This window comes from Poecile atricapillus, chromosome 4 (genome assembly GCF_030490865.1).
Source record: "Poecile atricapillus isolate bPoeAtr1 chromosome 4, bPoeAtr1.hap1, whole genome shotgun sequence".
Classification (NCBI taxonomy): domain Eukaryota; kingdom Metazoa; phylum Chordata; class Aves; order Passeriformes; family Paridae; genus Poecile; species Poecile atricapillus.
In genome coordinates, this window is record NC_081252.1 from 68,365,811 (window position 1) to 68,385,399 (window position 19,589).

Consider the following 19,589-nt stretch of genomic DNA (forward strand, 5'->3'; position numbering starts at 1 on the left):
TTTTCACTTGACAAAAGGTCTTCCAATTTCTGGTCTAATCTACTTGTGGCTAATTTACCCTCATTATGTACTTGCACCGCCAATCACTTCAATATCCATTTTTCTCTTCCAGTTGTGAATACTCATGCTGGAATTACTAAAACCTGCCCCCTTTTTTCTTTAAGGAACGGACAGCAGAACTTCAGGAACTGTAGTTAACAATAGAAAGAATATACCAAATCATATCCCTATTTCAATCTGACTTCAGTTCCGCTCTTTGCACTTGTGTAACTCTCCTTCATCAAATCATATAAAATTTTGGATGGTTTTTCAACATCCCTACCATCATTCCCTCCCCCTCACCCCAATAATCACTATCTACTTTCTTTAAAATTAACCCATCCTATCTACCAATGCAGACAGCTCCATAAAACTAAACTGTAACACTTAATTTCTTCATGGTTGTCTGTGTAAATGTTCACAGGCTTATGTGAAACCTCATTCAAGTCCATCTCTGTAACAAAAACTAGCTGTGTGGGTTTTGAAGATTCCCAGTCCACCCTCTGAAGTGGCTGGTACTGAGCAGGGTGAAGGACCACAGGAAAGTGCAGCTTTTCAACATCCACAGGTGGTACTTGTGCCTTCCCTCACACTCCTATGCCAGCCCTTCAGGAAGCTCCAACTTCTGCTAGATTACAGGCTTCAAACTAACCTGGACAGGAATCATACAGATCATTTCTTGATATACTTTGGTAACTTTTTTTTTCCACATTCAAAACTCACATTTTTTATTCTTCGGTTCAACACAATTTTTTTTTTAATGAATCTTAGCAAAATAATCATACTGTAAGATTTAAATGCAGAAATAATAAACTAGCATGTCAGAATAATCTCACTGACAACAGCTGGGCACATTCTTAGTTTGAAGTCTCCACAACCTTTCTCCTGACAAGACTGTCAAAATCTCTTGATGTATTAAATGATATTTTACTTGCCTTTGGTCTGTCCCCAAGAAATCCACTGCAGTTTGGGGCACCACATTTGCAGACTGTTTTTTCATTGCCCAGACAGTCAAGGTTGTAATTAAAAGTCAGCTCTGTCCCTGAGTGTGAAAAGGACAAGATAACAAATTCTATCAAAATTATTGCAAACAAATATAGCTGTTTCTATGTGTCTGCTGGTTTGGGACGTGCTTGTTGATGTATTGTCATAGGATTTTCCCTCTCTCTTTTTACTGCTTATAAGTACTGACAATGTTTTACTACATTTACAGTGATTAACTAGATACCCAGATATCATGTCTTATGCAATTACATTTTAAAATAAATTTGTTTGACTTCACAAAACAGTGCTTGTGTCTGGTCTTCACACGCTTTATATCCACCCATCTATCCAGCTAGATATAGCTACAGATAGATAGGCATGTATGTGAGCATGTATGTACACAAACCAGAACATTTTAACAGCCTACTACATCCTCTCCTTAAGCTTATTATATTCTTGGGAAAGATGTATTTGAGAGCTCCAAACCAAAAACTTACGAAGGATACTTGTCCTAGAAGCAAACAACAAAAAGCAGCCATGGGACTCACAATTAAGAAACACTAAAGTAAAAGGCAGATCACAAAGAATTTCCTCTTATGCCGAGTTCTCCACAAAAATATTTGCACTGAATCAGTTAAACATGACTGCCCTACCAAGAAATGCACAAAAAGTTTAACTTAGAGAATGAAACCAAAGGCAAGCCGAGCTGATGTACCTGCAGGAATGTCACACACAGCAAAGAGCCCGACACGAGTGTCTCCATTCACTGTCCACTTTAGAGTTTCACAATTTGGTTGGCAGCTGTGATTCATAAACCGAGAATAGTTTCCTTTGGGGCCAGCATCAATAATACGGTCCTGGAGAGCAAAGCAGCAACAGGATGAAGGTTTTTTCTCTCCCCCCTCACAAAAAATAAAAATCATCCATAACTGATTTAAATAGTTGCATCCAGAACTGACACATTGCTATCCAGAGCACACAAGCCAACTGCTGGTACATGTTGTATTGGCAACTGTAGTGTCCCATGTGGCCTGGAATGTGACACTCCCAAAGCAATACTCATGCTCTAGCTCACGTTTTCCCAGCACCCATCACAGCCACATGGCAGGATAAGTGTTCTTGTGAGCATTATGGTGGGCATGTTAAGGAACCCCCTTCCCCAGGAAGCTTCAAAACTCAGACACAGTCCTTTACCATTTACTTTGCATTCACGAAGCTGTGAGGCATTTACAAGTACTGTGGTTCATGGCATTTACCAAATCACTGCATGATTACTTCCAGAGATTACCAGTTTCTCAATAGATTTCTTTCCCCAAATCAGCCTAGTTTAAACAAAAACAAGCTCTTGGTAAGCTAAAAACATCCCATTCCTATTAAAAAATTGCTCTAAAATTTCTATATTCACCAAATATACCAGACATTAACAAAATAAAATAAAGCTCAAAATTGCCAGAACTGTGTTTCTTTGCAGAGAACGTGTGACTGTCATGCCTATGTGCACACACTTCACTGCATGGTCAGCTCAGCCTCGTAATGGCACTGCACTTTTGGTGAGGTAGACCCACAAGGAGCATTTATTAATTACAGTAAGAGACATACATGTTCAGTTCAGATATTAAACACACTTATGTCAATCCAGTAGAGGAGTGAGAAACTTTCAAGTGTTCAGAGAAATGTGTTTTCATCATTCTGTGGCAGTAACTCCTGCAGGAACTCCTCAGTTACAGGACTAATGAAAACAGTAGCTGTGGAAATGCAGAGCAAGAGCCTTGGGAAAAAGAGTGGTGGTTGAGACTGAAAAAAATGTAGGACTAGCAGCCAGCTCTTGTTTTTCTCCTAACAAGTTGTCTTGGGACTGAAGCAATATAATATAGATAATCTGTAACTCCTGCTGTCCAAGTTCTTCACTTCCTCCTCCTCCTGAGGAAGAAAATACTCAGAGGTGTGCACAGAAGCACAGGTGCTGAATTATTTTGGTGTGTTAATTAATCTGCTGCAATAATCTACTGTGAATCAATTTGTGGAGGGCTGGCTGGCTGCTAAGAGAGAGTGCTTTTAGAAAAGAGTTTCTACAAAAGCACAAGCCTAGTTTTGCCTAAACAATGCTGCAACAGACAGATGGCTGCAAAAAAGATTAAATGCCCTATATAGGACACAGCCTCACAATTCTATTCCACATTCTCTCAAGTGAGAATTTTATTTTCTGTTGAAATTTTAGTAGGTTTCCTAACAGCAATTCCTTCCACTGTATCACTGCTATTTCCCCCAAACTTCATTTTAAGACTAGGCAGGTAAGTACTTTGTACTTACAAGTACAGGTAAGTACTGTACTTCATTTCAAGCAACAAAGCACAACCTATAGACCTTAATATGTAATTTAGTAAATAACACAGAACTAAGGAGATTCATTATGTACATACAGAATGGAGAAAGCAGGCACAGAAAACGCAACACTGTGAATATGTGAAACTGCAGAATGTCAAAGGAAGCAGAGCGTCCTGCCAAGGCGATCAACAGACCAAGAGATCAAAATAAGGTTGTAAGTAAATAATGGCAAAACACATCAAATACCTTACCTTATCAATAGTAAGCATATAGAAGTGGGTGATGTCATTTTCATGTGCATATTTGATTCTTGCCATACATTCCTCTTCATCAATCAGCTCTCCCACATATTCATTCACAAACTCCCCCTGAAAGACACCAAGTATCACTAGTGAGTGAAGTATATCCCAGACCCACAAACAGCATCGCAGGCCACTGATTCTGTGCTGGGCAAGAACAATTCCTACCTTTTTAATGTCCCTCTTGGCAACCAGACCCCAGCCTTTGCCATCAGTTTTGATGATCTTTGTCTCGGGGTACTGGCGCTTCGTAAAGCACTGGTTCTGGCACCGCTCTCCCGCCGGACAAACTTGTGGGTGGCACTCGTACATCAGCATCCGATTGAGGCACTCGGAATCAAAGCCACAAGGGTTTTCATCCGTGGGTTTGCAGTTGCACTTGGGAATCTCAGATATGTCAGCAGTGTATATCTGCACTTTACCACAAGGTTTATTCACCTGAAAAATTCATTATAATAGAGAAAATAAGACTTTAGTAAATATAAATTTACTGCCAGAGTTACACAGTGGTTGCTAATTTGGTTTTGCACCACTAGATGCTCCAATGAAAGCAAAATTTTACCATCTCGTGACTGTAAAAGTACAGTTACCATCATTACAACCTGACCCCATCTTGCTGCTTAGCTCAAATCTTTGAGAACCCAAGTGTCATTTCCTCAAACTTTACCTTAATATGTTTGTATGGTGGAGGTTTACGTTCACTCTCCTGGGTTTCTTTGGCTTCTCGCTGCAGCTTTATTTCTCGAAATCGAGTTTCAGCTTCTTGCAAAGCTGAAAAAGATTGCAGCATCAACAGAAATGCCAGAAAGAGGATTACTCTCCCAAAACTGACTTGCTCATTCCCATGTGTGTTAAAACAAAGCATTGTTTACTTTCTAGTCCCATCATTCAATTTTCTTGCCAACAATGCTTCTGGAGTGTTAATGTTTTTAACAGATTTATAAACTCTGGTCTTTCAGTCTCCCAGTCTGAGAAAGCCTGAAAGAGTCTACTCTCTTAGTCTTTATTTTAGCTTTCCAGAGAGCAAAAATCATCAGATATAATTTCAGTTAGATGCCAATTTTTTACAAGACATTAAAATAATGTTTTCATGCAAAGACAGCAATAATAACTGCTGCCCAAGACACCACAAATTTCTTTAATTCAATATTGTAAAACAAATGTTCAAAACCCAAGGCAATGTGTGAAGAAAGCAAAGCATGCATATCCCAAGATTATTTTTGTTTACTTTTAGCTATGTACCATTTTTGAAGACTTTTCCAATTCCTTTGATCCCTTGGTATCTACTCCCTCTGTCTCCCTCCATGTAAGGGAACACCCGTGCTTGGTGCGTCCAATAGTAATCCTTAGAACCAAAGAAAAACACAGGAAATTCTCCGATTTCATGCTTCATTTTCTGGATATTTGGGGGAACGTTTTTCGGATGGCAAACTTCTGCAGGCCACCATCTAGCACAGAAGTACAAATAAAAAAATACAGCATTTTAGTCAAGCTCTTTCTTGCAAGAGACAGTTTAACAAAATTATTCGAAACAGCAGTAACTGGTTACTATCTCCAAGATCCAAGAGGATTTAAAATCCTTTCCTCACCTCTCTTAGTAGAGAGTGAGAGAAGACTAGGAAAGGAAAGCCTGACACTCAGATCTATGGGAATTCACCTGCCTGCAAGGTAAGCACACACACAGGACTCCCCGTGTCTGGGTAGCAAAACCATCATCTTTACAAGACCTGCACATACTGTAATTATCAAAGATCAAGAGGAGGTCAATAACATCTATTAATGTTCCAAGGATAACCTTCAGCTTCCTCTACCTCACTCAAATCTCATCCAAGTGTGAAACACCAACAACCTGAGTGACTGATGTCCCAGCCTGTGAGGGAGTAACTCAGTCAATTACCAGTTACACCAATGTATTGGCAGAGATCTCTGACACAGAGGTTGAAAGCTCATACACTGGAGGCAGGAGTCAGAAGACTCGAGGAGTCCTGTATGGGTAATGCCTTGGCCAAGAGCAACAGCAAGGCTGCAAGTCTTTGAACATGAAGCTTGTAAGGAGGTGAGGTCCCAACTTCAGAGAGGAGTCAGAAATCAGTGTGCAGCTAGGCTGGCCTACAGGAGTAACCAGTTGTATAATCCTTAGTAAAACATGTCAGTACTGTAAAACAACACAAATTCCTTCATCAGACCTGTAATTTCCCAGTTTAACCCAAATAATATCCTGGAAATGGAGCTTCTTGCCCGCCCTGCAGTCATTGCAGTACCAGCTCCCATCTGGCATTTCGATGTTTAAGCAGTCAGGGTGAAAGGCTGCTGGGCAGGACTCGCAGCACAGCAAACTTCCACCTGCAGAGACACAAAAACGAAAAAAGGTTGGAAAACATCAAGATCTAAGTACAAGTTTTGCACTCCAGACAGGTTAGAAATGATGCACATGTGGTAAGTTCAATTAGAAAATAAATGGTTAAAACATGATGTCCCTCAGCAAGAAACACACACATCACTTAGCTGGGTACAGCAGCCAAAAGGTCCTGACTAACCTGAATGCCTGGCAGACTTGGGTTAGTAACACATTCAAAATAACAGCCAAGTTGGTCATAAAAACGCCAGAATAACGCACAAATTATAATTATTTTGCTGTACTTTAATGACTACAGTATGTTTAATGTAGTTTTAATATATATTAACATTTCTATGTAAGAAAAATTATAACCACAACAGATTTCTCTTATGATTTTGGGTTTCCTTCCCCCCTTTTGGGGGCAGAAGGAACAAGATTGTTAGTTTGTTCCATCAATTATCAAGTGGAAAGTTGGCTGCAGCTTAAAAGCTGCTATGCTGCATGTTAATTTGTTAACAAATCAGGTAAAATTTCACTGCTACAAGTTTAATCAGCACGATGCATTTTGTGGTTCTCAATAAGGAACAGATTTATTGTACAAGATAAAACAAAACACCCTTAATTACTGGCAAACCCAGCAACAACTAATACTGGTTCAATTTGCAGTCTGCTGCTAAATTAAAAGAAACTCTTAAAATATTTATGGTGTAATATTACATATTACCAATAAGGAAACATAAAAAGCTTTCATACATTGAACACAAGGGAAAGAACAGAAAAATACTCATTAGGTGTCTCTTGTAAAGAATTAAATTGGACTTCTGGTTACTGGATAAAGCCGAAGCAAAAAAACTCTTTAATAAATTATTTCTGAAAAAAAAGGGTATTTGAAACCCTGAAGCAGCATAAGCCAACTTGACATTATAACAAAATCTAACTTAATATGCCACATTTCTAACAATTTGCTGTGAACAGATTAAAAAAACAATGCTTAGGCTGAAGAACGAAACGTTTTGACACGGCATTTCTGAAGGGGTTCCCTCCCCAGGCATTTACCTTTGGAGCACACAAAGCACCAGCTGACATTGACATGGGCGTGGTGGCTTTTCCCCTTCATGGCAGTGAAGTGGTTGGTGCAGACGATGCTGTTGGAGGCGATGACGGCGCATCCCGCGGCAATGCAAACGTCCCCGGCGTGGTACGCAACGGGGCAGCGCACGCAGCGCATCATCTTCCCTGCACAGCACAACACTCACAGGTCACTCTGGGGCAAAACTGACTTGTGGCAAAGCACAACACTCTGAGTTACTCTGGCACAAAACTGACTCGTTATTTCGGCAAACAAGATGGTAGTGCTGAGACACACTACACACACACACAAAACCCCAGCCATTATGTTTTCAACGCTTGCGTATTTGCAACAATACTGAATTAATAAAGGTTTTTAGAGAACCCCACACCCAATTTAAAGCACTCTGAGACTTTAATTACGCACACCAGGGTAGACCAGCTCTTTTTGAGTTTTAATTTTGTATGCAAATGTTGCCCAAAGCTAAAAATCTGCACAGAATCAAAATGTCTCCATGTTCATCAAGCCTTGCTGCAGTGTTTGTACATTCTCAGGTCCTGCCCTCACTGCTTTGCCTCTCTCCTCATTATCTATATATTCTAGATTTCATTCTCTCTTGAGAAGAAAACATGGTTAACTATGGTTAACTGAAATCTGGTTTAAAAAAGAGCACAAACAAGGTAAATACTAAATCTGACTAAAACTTACTCTATTACTACTTTTTAAAAAATGCTGGATCAATTGATAGTCCATTTATGCCTAACAAAACTGCAGCTAGCAGCTCTCAAATGGACACATTCCTTACCTTAACATACCATAAATAAAATTAATTCATCAGTCATAAAAATGTAAAATGAAACTACCTTTTGAAATTCGTGGATGTGAGGGGTTACTAACATGACAACTGAGGCAGCTGTGGAGAGGACATCGAAACCCCCTGTTCTCAAACACAGTGAGATGAAATTTTTTCACACAAGCTTCGTGGTAGAATTTTCCACAGTGAGACACCACACAGCGTTTCACATCTGCCTTTCTCTCCTTACACACGAAACAGGTGTGCACACCTAGTGGCAAAATAATAAACAGAATGTAATATCCAAACACACGAAATTAAAACACTTCTCTCATGCCTTTATGTTATGCATGAGGGAGTTGTTTTTGTGGTGTGGAGGAGGTTTTTTTCAACAAATCAAATTGCATTACTTGATGTAGCAATCTATTTACTTTAGCTCTTTAGTATTAAATTCTGATCTGCTCAGATACAAATAAAGTTACAAAGCAAACCTGTTTGCAGTTGAAGTGTACACAACAACACCCAAAGCCTCACCTATATGATTTTATGTTCTTATTTATAAGCCTCAGTATGCCAGGACAAGCATGAATTTTTAGTTTTCAAATTTTTTTAAACCAATTAAATAGGACGATGGCTTGTCTGTGGTCCTCTGAAAATTGAAGCAGGATCACAAACCAAAGACAAGCATCCTCTAATCCTTTTTCTGGACTAGCTGGAACAGCTTTATTTTGAAGCAGCAGCTCCAACAAGGTTTACTGCATGTACTGAAATGAGCTTATGAGCAAGAACACAAATCTTATGTAAAGTTTTGCGATTAAGAACTTCCAAGCAGTTATTACAGGATTAGAAGCAAATTAAATTAATAGCAATAAGGTAGTCTTTTAACAGGAAAAGCAAAAGGCTGATACAGACACACAAAGGACTGGAAAAGAACTTCAAACATTTCACTCGCTGCTCTTTTGTTTAGGATTTCTTAAGTCTTTGTGACAGATTTTAAACCTCATCTGTAATTGTACTCAGAAAGCAAATAATCTGCAGTTATTAAGGCAATAGAATTCTGATTAAATTAGCCATGTTGCAAGAGAGTTCTCACTGAAAACAGGATGGACTTTGTAAAACATGGCACACTTAGTGGTACTCTAGAAACTCCCACCCTGTCAGGTCCCAAAGGATAAATAAGAGTTCTCTCAGGATACAAACTCTGTCCAGGAGGATGTCCTAGAACAATATATGGAAAAACTATAGTTTTTAAATTTTTTTTTAATTAATAGAAAGGGACAAACTTGCCTGATGTACATTCACTACAAATGAATTTTCCTGCTGGTCTTCCAGAGAGCCCAAGGCAGCTTACATGAAAAGCTCGATAGCAAAGTCCTTCACACAGCAGGAGATCACCTGTTTTTTCACACAGCTTTTACAACACAAAGGCATTGAATGTTAAAGAAAAATTCATATGTGGAAAAAAACTGTTTTCTTTATTCCTTTTCATACTCTGCTCCTCAAAATATCTTTTCCCATTGTTGAAATAGAATTTAACAAGTGAAAGACAATTTTACAAGCATTGTCACATTTCCACCTGGCTTCAAGTTGAAACAGGTAACAGAATCATTAAACCACTAGAAATATCCCTCTCAGACCATGGTTCAGGAGTAAATACAACCCGAGAGAAAAAAAGGAATAGAAAAAAAGCTGTAAGAAATATTCCCTGAGCACACTGATGCATCGGAGTAGGGTTAAAAAGCATCCTTCCTTTCCTTTTCCTTGGCAAAAGGAAATCAGTCCAGTTGGCACAATGATACTTCTATGTCTGAGTGGTTAGCAGTGACACATGCATAACTAAAAATGAACCGAACAACAGTGCTGGCAGAATTTAAGGTTTACCCAACATTTATAGACAGATACAACCTCATTCCAACTATGTACAAAAAATGGAAATGTAACTGCTTGCCCAGTCTCACAGAAACAAATTTGATCTGTCCACTTGGATTGTGTTATCATTTCATAGCCTAAGAGCCCTTCTAGAACAGTTTGAGGAAAGGCCTTTGCTTTCAGCTGCTCCCTGCCTGCACACCACAGCAGGGCAGTGCTGCCAGCTCTGCTGCATGCTGAGCACAAACCCCACTGGGCTGGCTTCCTCTTCTGTGCTAACAGAGAAACCAGCAGCTCTTCTGCATCATCTGACCAGTCACCTGGCAACACTCATGTGCTTCTTCTGAGCTACAAATTATGCTTATCTTACAGATCTGGAAACTCAAGCAGAAAGGCTAAGTCACTTACTGGAGGTGAAGAAAAAAACAATTAAGTATTAAGAATTCAATTTACTGCCATGGCAACCTCATCACTAACAGACATCTCAGACACACATGCTAAACCTGTTTCTGGCCTAATATTGTAATTTTCCCATTTTATTCATATTTATAATTTTCTAGGAAAGCTCAGGAAACACAGCCCAGCTAATGTCTCTCACCTGACACACATATTCTTTTTTTGTTCCCGCTCCTCGCTCAGATTTTTTGGATGATATAGACACTTCAGTCTGAGTCTCATCAGCACTTTCATAGGGGGACTCTGAGCGCTCATCTCCTTGGCCATCAGAGATCTGAAGATTAAACACAGGTGTTAGAGAAAGCAGGCACAGATGGTCAGTTTTGCACAGCATCAGAACTGATGAAAGCAAACACACTGCAATTCACACTAGCAGGCTTAGGCATGCTCTTCTGGTTTGGTTTCCCCCACCTTCAAAAAAACACCTTGATTAAAATCACAATTTGCATTTATGGAAGTCTCATTAAAAGGATGATATAACAATGCCCCTCACCAGCAGCCAAAACAGAACACCAAAACTTTGTAATATGGCATTTTATTTAAACTCAGCTCTATTATACAGTTAGCAAGAAGTGCCTAGCCATAACACAGGGACATCTTCAAATCCCTCCATCAAAGTCTGAGCATGTGATTTATGAGAGAGCAACACTCAATTTTTAAAAACAAACTTGGTGAACTCCAAGTTGCATATAAAAGTCTCCAACACAAATATTCTCCAAGAAAGTGTGAACAGCATATAGAAGAAAGGAAGAAAAGAACAAGCAGCTCTTAATATGCTTAAAGAACATTACAGTCAACAATAAACTCAAAATATTACAGAAAATAGCCCTGTTATGGATAAATATATAACGGATCTAGATGTAATAAATATGGGGTGTTTTTAAAAATAATTGTCATTTACTTTAAGAAAACTCATCCTAAGTAACATATTTAAAAGAAAACACAGAGTAGTTTTCATTTCAATAGAATTTAAGGAGGTTAATGGACAACCAAGTCATTTGTCTCACGTTACACCAGAAGATGCAGAATTTCATGTCCCCAGATGATACTCAGTGAGTTGTGCCTCACTAAGTACATTCTCCAAGAGAGGATCACAATTTGGAATTGCAAAAGGAAGCCTTCATTTCTCTTTGAGCTCATTCTAATGGTTATTCACACATACCATCAAAAGTACTGCCTCCTGTCCCTTCTGGGCTGTCTAACTGCAACTCACAGTTGATGATGCCTTCTCCAGGCTTTTCAGCTATATTAAGTCCCTTGGAAGCAGACATTTTCCTCCTGTGGAAGCATGCTGCAATTAAGCCCGTTTCAATCCTTTTTGTTCCGCCCTCTAATTTTCTCCTGAGGGGACTTTTTCCAGCATCTTAGAGCATTTTAGTGGGGTTTCTCTAAACCTTTTCTGTGCTTTAAAAAGGTTGTTGAAATATCAAGCATGAGAACTGGATGCCATAACCATTACAATTCTTTTAAGTACCATATCCAAAGCAAGCCAACATGATACCACTCTTCTCCAGTTCTGTTCTGCTGTGCAAGAATCTCCCCAAGTCTCTTCAATACAGCACTGAAAGTCACTCTAAACTGCTGTGCTATTTAAGAGATAATATTTGCCAATAGCCATTTGTCAGGACACAGACACATCACTTTATATGAAGAATTTACTCTCTGTTTTCAGACACAGAATCTCATATTTATCTACAGTAAACCACCTTTTTCTAAAAACGGCACAGCTACATGCTGGAGACAGCTACATGCAACCTATTCCCTACCAACCAACCCATGTAATGTGCAAATTTATTAGAGATTATTTATTTTGAAATCGGAAAGAAAAATGTGAGACCAACCAAGACTAGATTTAGTCTTGATAAAATCTCTTTAGAAACACTGGTTTTGAGTGATTAACTCTCACTGCTGCTGCCAGCTAACTTGCATAAACTTCATTTAACATTTGCTTTCCTTGGTCATGTATAAAACTATTTTATAAACTGGATCAGATTGACAGTTGTTGGTTGGTGGGTTTTTATCCCCACTTTACATGCAAGGGTATAAATTAATTTCCTCTGTGGAAATTCATACCTCCACCTCACCTATGAAAATTTCTACAGCTGGAGTGATTTGGAGATTCTGCTCGACCATTTTATAAGTGATTAAAAGAAACTGTATGTAAAATCCTTGCTTTGTTCAGACACCAGGAAATCTCTGTCCCCTGGAAGGAGCTGTGAAATAGTGAACTGCAAAGTTCTTGCTGGGAAGGGGCAAATAAATGAAGGCAGCGCGGAAGCCCGGCAAAAACACAAACCCCGTTTCCCTTATGGTTTAAGTAAACTTACACACATGCTCATTTCTGTTTAAACTATTCCCACATAAACATTAATTAGTGTAAGTGGCACACTGTTCTAACATTTTTAGTACCTCATCATATTCTTGTTTGGACTAGTCAGAATTAGTCATGGTTAGAAAAGGAAAAATAAGCTGGAAGGTCTTAGATCCGCATTTCTTCTCCACTTAAAAACAAAACAGAACAAAACAAAGCAAAGCAAATCAAGCAGTCTCGCTGTAACCTGACACTAGGCTTCCCCCCTTTTCCCCACACCACAAAACACCTAAAACCAGAGAAGACCCGTTTGTGCAGCACTGCTCGAGTTAACACGCTCTTCCCAGCAGCAAAAGCCAAAGAGCCCTGCCCTTGAGGAAGGTGCTCCTCTTCCCCCAGCTCACTGCTCTTGAAAACAGAGCAGAGAAACAGAACACACCCAGTGATAAATATATTTAGTTAAGAGAATGAGTCAAAGCAATGGTTTCTAGGATTTTCCTGGGTTTATACACTGTGTTGGAACGAAGGATGCAGACCTCTATATGGAAAGGGAACCCTATTGGCAGAAGCCAGCTTTTCAGAATCCCCCTAGATATGGGAGGCAAAATCCCAGCCACTTGTGAACCTCAGACTGACATCAATTTTTCTACAGAAATGAGATTTTACTGCCTCAGAATTAATGCACCAGCTCTTAATTTAAATTAAATTGTTACTGCGCCAAAAAAAGGAGCAGTGCTGGCAAGAATCAAACGCCACATCACAAATTCAACCACAAAAGCCAAATTCTATCAGCCCATTTCACAAGAAAACTTGGCAATTTACATCCACCTATAGATCATTGCCAGGCTTCAAGCACAAATACCAACACACAGAGCATGAACAAAATACCCTCAGTTCATCAGCTCAATGGCTACCAGGCTGAGAGTATCTTTGCAGCTGTCAGGAGTCTCACACACTTTACAAATCAAATGCTCTACTAAGCACCAGTTTTGCATTACACAGACAAGACCGGATACCTGCTCAACTCCTAAGAGTCACCACATTCACAAGCAGCTCAGTGACACACTCCTGTGGCCTGTGCAGGCTGCAGAATGCACCTCTTCATCCCTGCCACCATGACACAAGGTTTAACCATCCCCTTCAACAGCCATAATCCATGCACAGCTCACACACACTTCACTACCAGATTTCATAGTTTAGGGCTCTAATAAAGGGGAATGTCAGCAGATTTCCTCTTGTAAGAAAGGGAATAATTTCTTTAGGATAATTTAAAGAAATGTGTCCCTTTCTTACAACGTGAAATTGTAAGAAACAACAAATTATTGAAGAAAATATTGATTCAATATTCCATGCAATATTGAAAAATACTGAAGAAACAATACCCTTATTTGTATCTTGCAAAAGGTAAAACACTGTCTACCAGACACCTCTGAGAAAAGCTCCCTCTGTAGAGAAAGAGAACTGGAATTCAACACCTCAGCTCCTGAAGTTATCCCACAATAGCCAATGGAAATATCAGGGAAGTAAAAGAGCATCTGTTCCTTGAGGCTTGCAGAGAAGGGGCTGAGACAACCACCTTCACCTTCATCCAGTGTTTCTCAGAGACAACTTAGAACCTAAGAGAGGTAGAGCATGAGGTGGTTGGGAAAACTGTATTTCTACCCCCAGCAAGCTGCAGCAGCCCTAAGAGGTTCCAATTCATCCGGGGGACACTGAGTTTTGCAATTAAAATACGTGTAGATGGAAAAGTCACTAAGTAAAGATGGTTTACAAGAAGATTGCTAGAAATCAGTTCATGCTGATGTGACACAGCCACCTCTGCAATGAAAAGTAACACTTCTGTGGAAGTTTTTAACTGTTCACATACCAGAGCCCAAAACACAGCCCTCAACACAAATTTAGACAGGTTTTGGGGAGCTTGTTACTTTACTTGTTCAAGTTACAAAAATAAAAGTTTCCCTTGTAATCATACCAGAGCTTGCCTTGTCCTTATTTTTGTAATATAATTCTCCTAGCAAAGAAAATTGTATGTAATTTACTCTTCTGAAATTCAGGCCAAGGTTCAAAGTAATCAACATTTAGATTAGTGGCAAAATGTGTTAATGGGCAATTTGTAGCTATTTTATTCTGCTTTACATTTGGAGTAATTTCTTATTTCTCAGAAAGGCAGACTGTTTTAAAGAGCATAAATTTAGGGGGAAAAAAGCCAAGGCTGTTGTTCACTTCAGATTTTTAGCAAGTGCCAAGTTTCTGCACTGAAATTGTACCTGAACTCTATCATCACCTCCACTTCTCTTTAGCAATTACTGCTGCTGTGACAGGGAAGACACCCTTCCTCTGCTGAAGTAAGGATCACTGCAAGCACCATCAGCCTTCACATACTGCACATCAGTCAGGCTTTCCTTCCCACTTCCTTCAATTACTGAACATCAACATTATTTTGTGAGGACTCGCCTGTAGAGGCTTTCACACTTCACTGCCTGAACACTGAGCAAGGGTGAGATTTCAGAAATCCAATGCAGCTCTTTCTACTAGGAACTGTGCACCTGCATACACAAGTGAGAAAAAGGAGGAAAACAGCCTAAAAACCAATTCATGTTCTTCATGTGAGGTGGGCCAGAACTTACTTCAGGGGTTAGTGAGGTTCTGAATACCATTGCCACTCACAGAAATGACCAATTTCCCACCAGGCTCCCAAGGCAATCCTTCCCACGTGTCTCAGTCATTATTCACTACTTACACACGTAAGACTCAAAAGGGAACATGTAAGGACACATTACTGCATTTTTTCAAATTCCTCATAGCTTTATTATTGAAAAAATACTTCACTACTGAGTCAAACTGGGACAAAATTTTGGCATCTCTTTGAATTCTTTCTGTTTAGTATTGTACTTCTACACCTGAAAAGACAGAAATTGTAGCAATGCGTCATTAAAAATTTAGTTTACTCATCTCAAGGTATTTTGAGCATACATTTTATACTACTACTGTATTTTTGGAACAGTTACTCAGGCCCACCGCAGTACAGGGATCAGCATATAAAGACTTCAAACGCCCCAAAGTATTTTTAATTTTCTTTTGAACAATATGCTAGAATTCCCTGTTAACAATAGCCAAAAGAAGTCCTTAAGGGATTCTTTCAGACAAACATCAGCCTATTTTTAGAAAGACTATATAACAAAGCTTGTAAAAGCCATCTTCAGCATTAATTCATAACTGAATGAAAATGTTTTGCATACTGCAATATTTGATGTACAAAGCCAGATTACATCAGCAAGTCTTGCTGAACGCTGGGTAATTGTTTAATTGCTAAATATAAGGATGAGATTTACTTTTTTTCCCTGCTTCTTTGACTACTTTTACCTGTTATGTGTAAAGGGGACCTACATGCGCATATGGATACAAGGACTGTTGGTGGAATAATGGAGTTTCCTTGGCATGATTATATTGAGTAAATAAGTGTTTGGTTTTCACAGAGGTTGCTGAACAGGTTTAGAGGAAGAAATGTGTGCAACTCTATACAATAGTTACAATAAGAAAACACACAAGAACATTGAGAGGAATTAAATGAATCAGCTATGTGCATTTACTCAGTTTACTTGTTTATAGTCTTAATTTTGTCTGAAGCACTCTAAAATGATTAAAGGCAGGTGGGCAGGAAGTCAATTTGACAGAAGACTCAGTACACAGATTTTGTGTACAAAATCTCTTCTCAATGTTTTCCTCCTGCCAGACTTCCTCCAGCTGTAACACGAGTCCTGCAGCTGCAACACTGAGTCTGAGTTAACTGCACAGCTCATTGCACCACCAATTAAAGGTGAAAGAATAAGCACTAACACAGGGAGACATTTCTCACAGTACATCTATATACTGAATCCAGGTCTATTACAATTTTTAAAGCATTTTTTACAATCAGGTACCTGATTCCAGTCTCAGCCACACACCTCAGCAGAAATGTAAGACAATTCTTCATTCCCTCTGGCTTTTTACAAAAAAGAGTTAAATGCGAGCTGGTATGTACACTCAGCTTGCATATTTCTAGAACCACGTGGGTGAGCTTTGCAAATGGTACTGTTCCTTCCACATCTGGGTGGTTGAAATGTCACTTATTAAAAAAAAAAAAAAAAAAAAAAAAAAAGAATAAAAGTAGTGACACATTCTCAGTTGGCATCCAATCATACTGATACATGATATAAGCTGTGAATCTGCAAAAGGACAGACTGGAATTTAAAAATTCAAATCATGCTGTGGGGTTCAAAGAAGCAGATAAAGTCAAATATTGATGTAGACATTTGCTCCATCCACTTAAAGAAAAAATTTTTTTTCTCCACTTAAAATTGTCTCCTTCCTTTCAGACAGCTCCAAAATCAGAGTAAATACCAGAGCCAGCAAAACCACTGCTCTGTAATTTCAAGAAAAAAAAGGTTCAGAAATTCTAGGTCCAAAAATAAAGTGTCTGTAGTCATGCAATGAGGAGCACAAGAATTTAAGTTACGACAGTAAGAACGAAAACATGCAAACATTCTGCTTGATCAGCTGGTGACCTGGCTATTTAATGTGTCTTTTGTTTTAGATTTAGGATTAAGTATTCATTTTAAACAGCTAATCTAAGGAAGTGTCCTTCCTGGTTCAGTGTTATCCTAGAAGTGGGGAGGGGGTCATGGTGCGTCTTTTTTTCTTCCCTTGAAGTACTTCCTGGCTAAAGGCTGTCCTAAAGGACCAGCATCAGGATTTGTTAAAACAAAAACTTGTCTTGTGGAGTAGAATCAAGTCCCAAATACTATACACCGTGTGTTGGCAATTGCAGACTGAACAATATTGACACTTCTGTGCTCATCAGCTTCCCCAGGAGTTCCCCTCTCCTAGATCTAATTCAGACAAGGTTTTCCTGCCATGTTTGAATGTTTTAAACAAATTTGAAAATTCAGACATTAGATGTTGTTAACATTTGAGCATCTATGGTCCCCGCTTTGGAAAAGGCTCCAACAGTTGCTATTCCATCAGTCACACACCTCTTTAGACTTTTCCAGCTACCAAAGTGAAATTTTTGTTCCAAAAATTTCTTCTTCAGAAAACGCACTTCATCAATTCATTCAGTCTAATAAAAGCATTTCTTGTATTACTCACATATGCTTGTGTAACAGCCTTCTTAAGCCTTAAGAATACAAGCTTTGGCCTTAGTCATTCAAGACAACGATGTTCTTCTGTCATGTTCTGTTTAAGCAGTAATAAAAACAACTAAAGGGCAAATTTTCCAAGAGCCAAAGAAGGCAAACCCTCCCACTCCCCATTGGTTTACTTGATCATCACGCTTTATAATGCAGGCTGTAGGACATCAAAAGGAAACACACCCCACTATGTACACTTATCTTAAAGCTAGGGGTATATAAAACGAAAACAAAGCATGGCAGGGAATTATTTCCTCCTGCTTGTTTGGCAGGCAAGTCTCCCCCACTGCAGGAGCAGCAGGATCCACAAAAGAAAGGGCCCACAAGAAACGACCTGCACCTTTTACAGGGATGTCGTCTTAAGCAACATCCTCTCTCAGGTCACCTGCCATTATATATATTATGATCATATGATACGAACATATCGTATGCAAAAGATACACAGCATCTTTTCACAGGCAATTAAACAGGCACATCTTCATGAGTTCTGAATGCTGTTGCCCACTAAGTTTCACTTTCATTACCACTGAGGACACTGCTACAATCTCAGACTTCCTGACAAGACTTCAGAGTCGGTGATTTCTAGACCACAGTCACCCAGGAGGAAGTGGGCTGGGCTGGCCAAGAGCTCTCTCTAGAAAGCTTGGAGCATGCATGTTCTGATAAACTCTTTGGCTTTCCAACAGATAAAACCCAATTGCATATTTTTTTCTTATTAAAAAAATCTGAGCAGCTAGAGGGTTGGGTTTTTGGTTTTTTTTTTTACTCTAAGAACAACTTATGTAAGAGTAAGTCAGTCAGCAACATACAAACAGGTCAGGCTGTATTCAAAAGACAATGTGTGCTATCGTGCACCCACACAGAGACAGAAAAACTGACAGAGCCAATTGAGTTACAGTTAACATTTCCTTTATTTCATATAAGAATTCCTGAACTGAATGAAGAGTGATATTTTGGCCCATACTGCTAGACTAGATAAATCCTTTAAGTATGCGGTGCCACCAGTGTACACAGTACTATAATAGCAAAAAAAAAAAAAAAAGACAGCCTGGGACAAGTTTCATTTTTATTATTAGCAGGAGTTAGACGTTTCAGATAAGGATATTATGCATTTCTGAATTTGCCTGGAAAGTTAATTCAAACTATGAGAACATTTTAAAACAGTATAAAATTGCCTACAGGTACTCATGATACTTTGGTAGGGGATGCGGAATAAAAACCTACATCATGTAACATTCAGTTAACAGATTCTCTGCACTCTGAAGCCTAAGTAACATACAAGAGGAGAATAAGTACATAAGAAACTTAGTTTTCTACACAGAATGTGCCGTCAAAGAACAAAAGTGAAGCTTAGAACTTTTTTCCACGTGAAAATAGAACCACTGTAACAAAACTGTATGGTCTGGTGGGTGATGCAGGTCATGTAAAATGTTACAGGCTTTAGCAGAGGTTCAGCAAGGAACAAGTCCAACTACTTGCAGTGTTCCATAAAAATGTACCCTTGACTGCTTACTGGTGCTTTCAAATGAGAAAAAAAATTCACAGGCATACAGAAACAAACACAGGAAAACAACTGTCTGCTAAGTCACAGGATGTAAGGCTGCACTATATGCTAACTTATTCTTAAGCAATGTTTAGAAGACAGAATTGTATTTGCAGGAAGCTTGAATAAAATACTAGAAGCACAGTGATTTTGTTTAACAACCTGCAAGGTCAACTGCAACCACTTTTTCTTTAGGTCAGTAGTTGGTTTAAAATAACATGAATTCCCTTCTTCCTTTCTGTTCTTAGGATCAAGAAGTCAGTTATTTTCACCTTCAGTAAGAGCTTTTAGTTGCATATTCCAGGACTAGACTCATACTAGACTCCAGGGTTGATAAATGGAGCTGATGTACTTTTTGAGTTGCAAGCTGTGCATGTCTCATGACTGTCTCCTCA

The 19,589-nt window shown here is 39.0% G+C and overlaps 1 protein-coding gene across 1 annotated transcript in view; it reads right to left on the reverse strand.

Annotated features, from left to right (window-relative positions):
- NSD2 (nuclear receptor binding SET domain protein 2) overlaps positions 1 to 19,589 on the reverse strand; it is a 97,665-nt gene that overhangs the window by 3,800 nt on the left and 74,276 nt on the right. Inside the window, exons 13-23 of the mRNA XM_058838368.1 lie at positions 10,315 to 10,446; positions 9,135 to 9,258; positions 7,918 to 8,118; positions 7,042 to 7,221; positions 5,834 to 5,990; positions 4,890 to 5,095; positions 4,315 to 4,418; positions 3,816 to 4,085; positions 3,600 to 3,716; positions 1,739 to 1,880; positions 975 to 1,081 (exon numbers count right to left, since the gene is read on the reverse strand). Of these exons, the coding sequence (XP_058694351.1) occupies positions 975 to 1,081; positions 1,739 to 1,880; positions 3,600 to 3,716; positions 3,816 to 4,085; positions 4,315 to 4,418; positions 4,890 to 5,095; positions 5,834 to 5,990; positions 7,042 to 7,221; positions 7,918 to 8,118; positions 9,135 to 9,258; positions 10,315 to 10,446 (1,740 nt within the window). The remainder of the gene's footprint in view (positions 1 to 974; positions 1,082 to 1,738; positions 1,881 to 3,599; positions 3,717 to 3,815; positions 4,086 to 4,314; positions 4,419 to 4,889; positions 5,096 to 5,833; positions 5,991 to 7,041; positions 7,222 to 7,917; positions 8,119 to 9,134; positions 9,259 to 10,314; positions 10,447 to 19,589) is intronic.